This window comes from Ailuropoda melanoleuca, chromosome 16, assembly GCF_002007445.2.
Source record: "Ailuropoda melanoleuca isolate Jingjing chromosome 16, ASM200744v2, whole genome shotgun sequence".
Taxonomy (NCBI): Eukaryota; Metazoa; Chordata; class Mammalia; order Carnivora; family Ursidae; genus Ailuropoda; species Ailuropoda melanoleuca.
The window spans coordinates 85,832,606-85,842,198 of record NC_048233.1 but is presented as its reverse complement, the minus strand read 5'-3'; the positions used below and the strand labels follow the sequence as shown (position 1 = coordinate 85,842,198).

General features: G+C 56.6%; 1 protein-coding gene across 1 annotated transcript; it reads left to right on the top strand.

Annotated features, from left to right (window-relative positions):
- Nucleotides 1-1,034: 1,034 nt before the first annotated feature.
- On the top strand, nt 1,035-7,423 carry CLCF1 (cardiotrophin like cytokine factor 1). Its single transcript, XM_011227540.3, has 2 exons — nt 1,035-4,166; nt 6,001-7,423. The coding sequence occupies exons 1-2, from the start codon at nt 3,762-3,764 to the stop codon at nt 6,493-6,495; spliced, it is 900 nt and encodes a 299-aa protein (XP_011225842.2). The 5' UTR covers nt 1,035-3,761; the 3' UTR covers nt 6,496-7,423.
- Nucleotides 7,424-9,593: the final 2,170 nt, after the last annotated feature.

Genomic DNA, 9,593 nt, shown 5'->3' with positions numbered 1-9,593 from the left:
TCCGACAGCTCAACTCCTGTATCCATATTGACTTCACAAGGCACCCGCCCACCTGTCTGCTTCTTTCCCTGGGCCTCAGTTTCTTCTTCTGTCACTTAGGCTGGAAGAGAAGGGCAGGGAGGGGGCTGCTGAGGACAACAGCAGAGATGGAGCCCATGCGGTTCCGCTGAGAGGGACTTCAGTGTGCATCACGCAGCCCTTGCGCAAGCCCAGTCCCCTGATGGTTTGGTGGCAAAGCTAGGGCTACTGACTTCTGGGCCTACTTGTACTCTTTCTCGCTAAGCACTTCTCAGTGGCCTGGGGCAGAGGGAACCAAGGAGAGGCTGGAAGGGAGAAGAGATGGGGGGAGGGCAGCCAGCCCAGAGGACAAGGAAAGATGGGCTGTTTCTGTGGGCCTTTCCCTGAGGAGGCACGTCAGGAGGAGCCCCCGAGGGCCATTTCCTATAGTTCAGTGCCTGGATCTCACACTATAGTGGACACACCACCCCTTAAACCACTTCCTTCTCCCAATTCCCCTCAACAGATCCCTCCAAGGTCACCGGGGAAGCTGGTCCTGGTCTAGCCTGAGGGCGGAGCCTTAGCGTTTGGCTCCCACATTTTTCAGCACCTCTGGAGCTCTGCGATGCCCCCCTGGCTCCTACATTTTTCGCCGATAGCGCTTATGCACCAATCCCAGGTGCAGAGTCTCCTGGCTGATTTGTCCTACCCACCCTGGCTGCCCTGGCACATCTGCTCCGCCGAGCCCCCCACCCTCACAGAATGAAGTCAGCTTGGAGGATACAGGCCAGGGATCAAGGGGCAGCTGGCTAAGGACACGCGTTCGCGGCTATGCCTGCCTGTGCAGCAGTGTCAGGGTGGCCATGCGTTTGCGTGGGCTGAGTGTGTGTGTTCATGAGGGGGGCCTAGGTTCCCAGGGCCCAGGGATCTGGATGGAATTAGGGGCCGCCCGGGTGGGGGCCAGGATAGGGGGGTGGGGGGCTCCAGCAGGAAACGTGAGCTGCACTCATTAGCTCCTCACGTGCTCAGCCGGATTTATAAACACAAGGGAAGACGGGATGTAAACAATCAGTGGGCAGCAGCCAGAGGCAGAGCTGGGGTGGGGGCTGGGCTAGGGGCCAGGACTGGGGGAGGGGGCCCAGGACACAGCCCCCCGTGGCCCAGTCCACCTGCACACCCTGAGCCTGGCGAGAAGGATGGAAGAGGGCTCCAGGATGCCCACCTAGTTCTCCCTCCCAGAGATGCAGGCAAGCTGCAAGCTGCACCAAGTTCCACTCTTACAAGTAAACCACAGGTGTTCTTTGCCCCAGATGGCTATCAGTTTGCTGCCTGAGATATGGGGACATCTTGCCCAGAGTGGAAGTTGTAATAGAGAGGAGAGCCCTGTCCCCTTCCTCCTCTCCTAGCCTCCTCTCCCTCTAGATACCTGAGACTCCCTCCTTCTTTCTGGCTCTCTCCATGGGTCGGTCAGTTGGATCCTTCTGCTCTTTCCCCTGCCCCCACCCCCCAGCCTGCAGTGACACAGTTACCTCAGAACTGAAATATTCCTGGAAACACCGGCCTCGTCTGGTTAATTTCATGAGCCGTTTTTCTGCCCAGATGACTTAGCTCTTGTTTATCCAAAGGCTTCTCCCCCTGTTGTCCCTGCATAGGGAGCCAGTTCTCCCCAGGGATGTCCCACAGGGCCCAGAAGGGGAGGGGAAAACAAGGCCCAGAGTTGGGGTCCTGACCACGTGCCCCTCCCTCACCCTCTTCCATGGCATAGGCAAAACCCAGGCTCAGAACTCTGGCCAGAAGGGCTGCCCAGAGCAGGGTGGGGGAAAGAGGTGAGCCCAGCTCCCAATCTGGGTTTCAGCTGGGATCCTCAGCATTGCTGCTAACTCAAGGCTGGAAGGGCCACTGCACACCTCAGCAGGTCTCCAACCTCCAAAACTAACCCCATATTGTGCTCTTAGGATCTTGGAAGAGACTCTGCCAGAGCTCCAGGCTGAGGGTAGCCCCAGGCTTCGTGCAGAGGAGAAGGGCCTGGAATTCTCTTGGGATGTGAGGAAGAGTGAATAGAAAGGAAGGCAGAGTCAGCAGGAGCTAGCATGGAAAGGCAGAATGAGGAAAGGAGCACCAGAAGGGAAGCCACAGGCTGCAGACGGGGACAAGGACAAGGGAGTTAGTCACGGATCTGATCCTGCTGTCTGTCTGCGCATGCATGTACTCATGCTGTCAAACCAAGAGCCCCTCATTCCCAGGGGCAGTCTCTGAGACTGGTGCTCTCCCCCACCCTGCCCACTCTCATGCTCCATCAATAAAGTTGCCAGCCAAGCATCTGAAAGAGTCAAGACTGAAGGGCTGGGCCACTGCAGAAGTCCCCACCTGACCCTACACCCTCGGAAGAGACATTCTCCACATTTTGAGTCTTAAACCCTCTCTAAAACCCTGACCCAGCATTACGACTAACTCCAAACTTCCCCTAAGTACAAATTGTCAAATGTATATCCAACTCATTTCTATCACATATGTCTATAACATATGTCATAAAACTTTGAAAGTAGAAAAAAGAAAGAAGAAACTACTCATGATCTCACACCTACCCAAGCTTAAAACCCAAACCAGTCCTTTCTTTGTGACTTGCCATGTGTTACCCTAGCTAACTTCTAAATCAACACATTCACAAACCTTGGCCCCAGCGAACCCTGTGCCTGTCCAAACCTAACCACATCCCCCAGCTGGACTCAAACCTCAACCACACTCACTCAGCCAAATCCCAATAAACTAACCTGAAACCTTAAAAGTAACCCAGTCCTTAAACCTAACCTAGCCCAATGCCAATTATAGCTTTCACCCAACCTAACCCTAATTGCCTTTACCCAGTCCCAATGCCCACTGAATCCTGGCCTTGTTCTCTTCACCTTGGACCTTACCTAAAAGCTGGGAAAATCATGTCTCCCAGCTGCCTATGTCTGTCCTCATAGAATTGACCCCTGGGCTATGGTATCTCAAGACGTGCAAACTTTCCAGCACCGTTGGCTGACAAACCAAACCCATCAAATACATCATATTCCCTCTCCTCCTCCCCTTCAGTTCCCCCACCCCCACCTTCTTCACTGCAGGCTGATCAAAGGACCCCATTCGGGGAGGCTGGGTGTCTCAGTCGGTTAAGCATCAACTCTTGATTTCGGCTCAGATTATGATCTCGGGGTCCTGGGATGGAGCCCCCAGTCAGGCTCTACACTCAGTGGGAGTCTGCTTCTCCTCTCTCTCTGCCCCTCCCCCACTCATTCTCTCTCTCTCTCTCTCTCTCTCTCTCTCTCTCTGAAATAAATGAATAAATCTTAAAAAACAAACAACAAACCCATTCAGGTCAAACTTTTCCCCATCCAACCTCCTAGATAAGAATGGGACAAAACTCTACCCTGCAGCCAGTCCACACCCCGGAATCCTATGCTAGAATGTACCCCCCACTGACTACAGGAGCCAGCCCTGTGTCCTTCAGCCTGACGCTGGTGATCTAACCCTACCCCTTGCCTCCTATGGCTGGGCTTGGACTTGTCTCGGGGCAGCCTCTCGGGCCCTTCCCAGAGCCGACTGCTCTCAGCCGGCATCAGGGACACGTGCTGTTCCCCACGCCTTGGCTCCAGTGGGCTTGGGAGGCTGGGAGAGGAGCCTGAATCCGGGAATACGGATTCACAGACCCTTGGCCTGGCCCCGTCCCTCCGTGTGTGCACACATACATGTCGGCCTACAGATGGTGACTCGGCTAACACACTAATATGCTCTCCAATGTGTGCTGTGATACACACAAGCCAAGTCCTGGTCCTCAAACACATACATGCCTCCATACACACACACCCTGGCCAGGAACGCTCCCCTCCTCCATCCCCCCTGCCTCCCATCTGGCGGCCCACCCGCCCCCAGCCCAAGGTGGGGACAGACACCTGAGGGGCTGCCAGCTGCCTCCTCCACTGGGCCTGGGCCCGCCCTCATGCTTCTTGCCCGTCCTGTCCACAGGGGACTCGTGGGGGATGCTAGCTTGCCTGTGTACTGTGCTCTGGCACCTCCCCGCAGTGCCGGCCCTCAATCGCACAGGGGACCCAGGGCCTGGCCCCTCCATCCAGAAAACTTACGACCTCACCCGCTACCTGGAGCATCAACTCCGCAGCTTGGCTGGGACCTACGTGAGTACCCAGGGCAGCTGAAAGGTCTGGGAGCTGGGCAACGAATGAGAAGAGAAGTTGGTGGAAGAGAGACAATGGTGGAGGGGGTCCCACTGAGCACTGGTGATCACGGGGGCCCTATGGTTACAAACGGTCTGGCCTATCTCCTGCCCTTCCCTCTTAGGTGCCCCCCCCATCCCTGGCCCCAGGACTAGGCATGTGGGCAGGCCTCGCACCCGCCTTGGCCCATTGCCCCACTGGCTGCCCGCCCAGCCGCCCGCCTCCCCCTGGGGGCCGGGGAAGTCTCTTCTGTTTACACCGTGTTGTGGTGTCTCTTGCACGGGCGGGGCTGGGTGGGGATGGAGGGGCCCCACCTCCCATGCCTGTGTTCCAGCTCGCCTCTGCCCCAGACCTGGGGCCCTGCTGCTCTGGACCCATGGGCCTCCCTTCTGTCTGCCTCTCCCATCCTAGCTGGGCCTCCTAGGGGGGACTTGAGGGAAGGGGGCTACAAGGAAGCCAGGCCAGTAATGGCAGGAGGTTCAGGGTGTGGATGGAAGTTGTGCCATAAGGATCTGGGGGCAGTCCAGAGGTGTTCCCAGAGCCCAGGAGAGAAGGAAAGAGGGTCAGAGTTGCCGAGGACCATGGGGAACCGGCCCCCTCTTCCCGTGTTCCTCTTTCACATCCCAGACCCTACTCTGGAGCCAGGGAAAGAAAGGGGAGGAGGGTGGCGGGGGAGCTGGCTCCAGCCCCAGGATACACCGAGGAAATTAGTTTGTCTCTGTGCTTGTCAGCGTGTGAACCTCCCCCTGGGCCCTTGCCTATCCCAGGCCTCGCCCCTCTCTGCTCCCTTTCTCTCTGGCTGCAACGTCCCCCTCAGCCCTTTCCCTGGGCCCCAGGCCTCTCCCTCGAGGGTTGGCAAAGCTCTGTCCTCTTCCCTAGACTGCCTCCTGTACCCTTCCTCCAGCCCAACTCTTGAGACTGCCTCAGTTTCTTCCTTCTGCAGCCCTGCTCCTGTGAGCCCTTCTTTGGGGGACTTAGTGCTTCGTGACTACCGCCTGTCGCCTGCCGTTCGGCCGGTGAGACCAGGCATGTTGGGAGGCAAATGGAGCTCTGATTCCCACGGGCCGCTCTGCCTTTCCACCCGCTTTTTCCTTCCCTGGCCAAAACCTTAGCTTGACTCTGCTACCCCCTCTAGCTCCCGACCCTTCTTCTCTCCTGGCTCTCCCTGCCAAATTTCTTGAAGGAGTGGTCTACACCCTCTGCCTGCACTTCCTCTCCACCCACTCCCTTCTTAACCCCCTGCAATCTGGCCTCCAGGACACTGAAGCGGCTCTCTCCAAGGTCGTCAGGCACCTCCTTCTTACCAAACTCAACAGAATTTTCTAAGGCTCATTCTCCTTGATCTCTGTTTTGCAGCCACACTGTTGAGCACTGCTGCCTTCTGAACTCCTCCTCTTGGCTCTGCACTCTTCTGGTCCACCTTCCACCTCTGCAGCCTGGCCTCCTGGGTCCTCCTGGCTCCTCTTCCTCTCTGCCCTGCCCCACGGTGCGCACGCTCCCCAGGCTTGCACACACAGCCAATCAGCACGTCTTCCCTGAGTATCTCCTGCGAGTTTTTCTCTTTCTACACCTCTCCATAGGAGAGTTCATCACCCCCACTGCTTCAGCTGTCACCTCCATGCAAATGACTTCCCCGGAGAAACTTGGGGGAGGCCCTGGAACAGAGAGGGGCCTAGTGTGGAGACGGGGCCAGTGTCAGGGGACACAGGACATAGCAGCTCTGGGGGCAGGTATCTCCTGGTGGCCGCTGGCTGCTCGGCCCTCCTCCTTCCCCATCGCCCTCTCCTTTTCACAGCTGAACTACCTGGGCCCCCCTTTCAACGAGCCTGACTTCAACCCACCTCGGCTGGGGGCAGAGACCCTGCCCAGGGCCACCGTCAACCTGGATGTGTGGCGAAGCCTCAACGACAAACTGCGGCTGACCCAGAACTATGAGGCCTACAGCCACCTGCTGTGCTACCTGCGAGGCCTCGACCGCCAGGCCGCCACGGCTGAGCTGCGCCGCAGCCTGGCCCACTTCTGCACCAGCCTCCAGGGCCTGCTGGGCAGCATCGCGGGCGTCATGGCGGCTCTGGGCTACCCGCTGCCCCAGCCTCTGCCCGGAACTGAGCCCACCTGGGCCCCTGGCCCTGCCCACAGCGACTTCCTCCAGAAGATGGACGACTTCTGGCTGCTGAAGGAGCTGCAGACCTGGCTGTGGCGCTCAGCCAAAGACTTCAACCGGCTCAAGAAGAAGATGCAGCCTCCCGCGGCTGCGGTCACCCTGCACCTGGAGGCCCACGGCTTCTGATCTCTGACCTTTACCACCTCCCCTCTCCCCTCCTCCTTCAAACCCTGCTCCCACTCGGGGAGGGAGAAACCTGTATGCCAACACTTGTTGAGCCAGGAGACAAAAGCCATGAGCCTCTGGCCCTCTCCGGACTTGGAAGAGGGTTGATGCGATAAGGCCTGTCCCTTCCCTGCTTCCCAAAGTCGTGCAGGTCTGGGGAAGAGGTGCAATAGGCCCTGTCCCATTGCCACAGGAAGGGATGCTCAAGGGAGCCCGCAGGGGTTCAAGTTGGTGCAAAGGCTCTCAGAGTTTCCTGCGTCCTGCCTGGCACTCGCCAGTGCCACACGACCCCTCAAGTGGCACTTCCAGGAAGCGTGCCTGTAGGGCAGGGAGGGGGGCCACCACAGCACGTGCCTTTCTGGGGAGAAGCCCTTTGGCTGCCCCACTCTTCTTCGATGGGTGTTGCTCCCCTATCCCCAAGTAACTCAGTACATCCGATTCAGGCAATACACACGGTGGCAGGTCCAAACAGGAAGAAATGGGATTTAAAAGTGGAAGAAGGAGGGTCTGCATTGGAGGTCATACTGAAAGCATAGGGCCAGGGACAGACCGGACCCAGGGGATCACCAAGGCAGTCGGTGGCACAGGATGGCAGCCTTGCATCTTGTCGCCGGCATCATGGTGCCTCCCCCCCACCTCCTTTCCAGGTGGGCTGTGGGTTGCCCAGGCTGGGGAGGGCAACCATAGCCACAGCCGCAGGGTTCCCTGAAAGTTTACATTGCAGTAGCATTGCGGGGTGCGGGGGCAGCCCCCCCAGGCCCTGCCCCCCAGCCTCACCCACTCATGACTCTAAGTTTGTTGTGTTAATATTTATTTATTTGGAGATGTTATTTATTAGATGATATTTATTGCAGAATTTCTATTCTTGTATTAACAAATAAAATGCTTGCCCCAGGACTTTGGGCCTCTCTTTGCTTGGCCTTGCCCCCTCCTCCTGGCCCTCCTCACTCGCTCTCCTGACCCTTCCCCTCCTGGGCTCCCACAGGCCCGTGGGCTTGGAGCCTGCCAGTCCACGGGATAGGTCAGAGAGGCAAAGAGCTTGGGGAAGAGGCTCTGCCCTGTCTGCAGGGAGCGTGTGTACACAGCACACTCGGCTCCACCCGCGGGCGTTCCTTTAGTCCTTCCAACATCTTGTCCTCCCTGCTTAGCCCGCCTCACCTCTCAAGATTACTTTAAGGGTCTTGTAGGTCTGTCTCCCTGCAAAGCTGTCCACCTGCCCCTCTGGTCAGCCATGACCAGTCAGCCCTCAGCTTCGCCAGTACCCCCACCTCTGGCAGCCCACTGGGGCCCCCGGCAGTGACCCTCACCTCAATACCCTTCCTGTTCTGGGGAGCATGACTGACGGTGGCCAAGTCACAAGTCTCAGCCGTGACTCCACTCCTTTCTTTCCAGTGTGAGCAGGTTAGGGGGAACGAGAAAAACTCAGATTGGTCTGCAAGTGAATCGGTTAGATGCTATTCAAGGGATGACCTAGGCTCCAAGTCCAGTGACTTTGGACAAATTACTTAAAACTCTCTGTTCTCCAGCTTCCCCGTCTGTAAAACGGGGATAATGAACAGCCTTCTAAGACTGTTTGAAGGATAAGAGAAACAATAAAGGTGAGGTGCCTGGCCACAGCAGCAGGGATTAGTAATCACAGGTTGCTTGGGACAGATCGGCCTGCCGGACTCTCTAGAGAAGAGCCGTGGGGTAATTTAAGGGGCTGACTGCTCCCAGGTAACACAGAGGTATTTTACCAGGAGACGGTGCCCTAAGCAAAGGAAGTAACAAATGATGGTGAGGTCAAGCAATCAACAAATACTTTAAAGACCTGCCCATCATTCTGCTAATGGGAATAGGAAATGCAAGAGAAGTCTGAGACCTAACTTGGCTCCCGCCATCACTCGGAGCCTCTGATCCATCTGGGGAGAGAAGACCAGCTTACTTGAAACTATCGACCGGTGCGTGAGTGCAGGTGCGGGAGCTACTGGACCTGCTCGTGGCTGAGCCGGGTTCTGCGGACTGCCCCAAGTTGGAGGGAACATGCCCCACAGAGGGGTCCAGGCTCTTCTGGACGGGATATCTGCCCTGGCTCTGTCTAGATTTCCTACAGGCCTGTTTCCTGCCTAATGAGATAAGGAGAGGGCATCTGGGTTGTCTTCACGCTGGGGCAAAATGAGTAGCAGCACGAAGCAAGGGGCTGTACAGAATACCGGGAGAAGGCAGGCATATCGCACAGTCCTGTACTGTGAGCTTCTTGGGGAGCAGACTCCGAGTTTGCCCCATCTCTCTATCCCAGCTCAGGCGCAAGCCCAAAGAAGGTGTTCAATCAGCATGTTGAACAAAACCACCTAGAAAAGGGATCCCTTGCCCCAAATGCTAAAATCCAAGGCAGAATTTGATTAGCTGCAGAAAGACCCAGGTGAAATCCTCGGGAGACAGGGAAGGCATGATGGTGTCCCTCCCCTGAGGGTGCTGGCCTGTAAGCCTCGCGGGGAGGCAATGGTGTCTGCTGTCACCATCACCGCTGTCCTTCCAGTGCCTAACATACAGCTGGTGCTTCTGCATGGCCTCTCCAGGTAGGGTTTGGAGAAGGGAAGGAAAGGGTGAGTTCAGTGTGTCTGTCTCCCTTTTAAGCAGATAGCATCTTGAGGGCAGGTTCCACAATTTATTTGTCTTTGCATCCCTACAGCATTTTAGCACAACAGCTGCACTGAACTAAAGTACTTGATAATTTAACGTAAGCTGATTTAAAGAGTGTCAAGACAATAGTGTATGAGAAGTTAAGAGAAGTGGGTTTTAGGGAGGCAGCCGATCAACAGTGTCAGAGGCCCCAGAAGCACTGAGAGAAGAATTTGGGGGGAAACCCACTGAGAAATCAGGGAGTCACAGGTGACCTTGGCAAGAGCAGCTGGGAGGCAGACGCCAAATTGTGAGATTTAAGGAGGTGGTGAGAAAGAAGAAGGGGTAAGTGTTTTCTCCCCGGCGTTTGGTGGCAAAGGGAATGCCTAGGCAGGTAGCAAGAACACGGAAGGTTTTCTGTTTGGTTGGCTGGTTTTCCGTTGTTTTCAAACACAAGA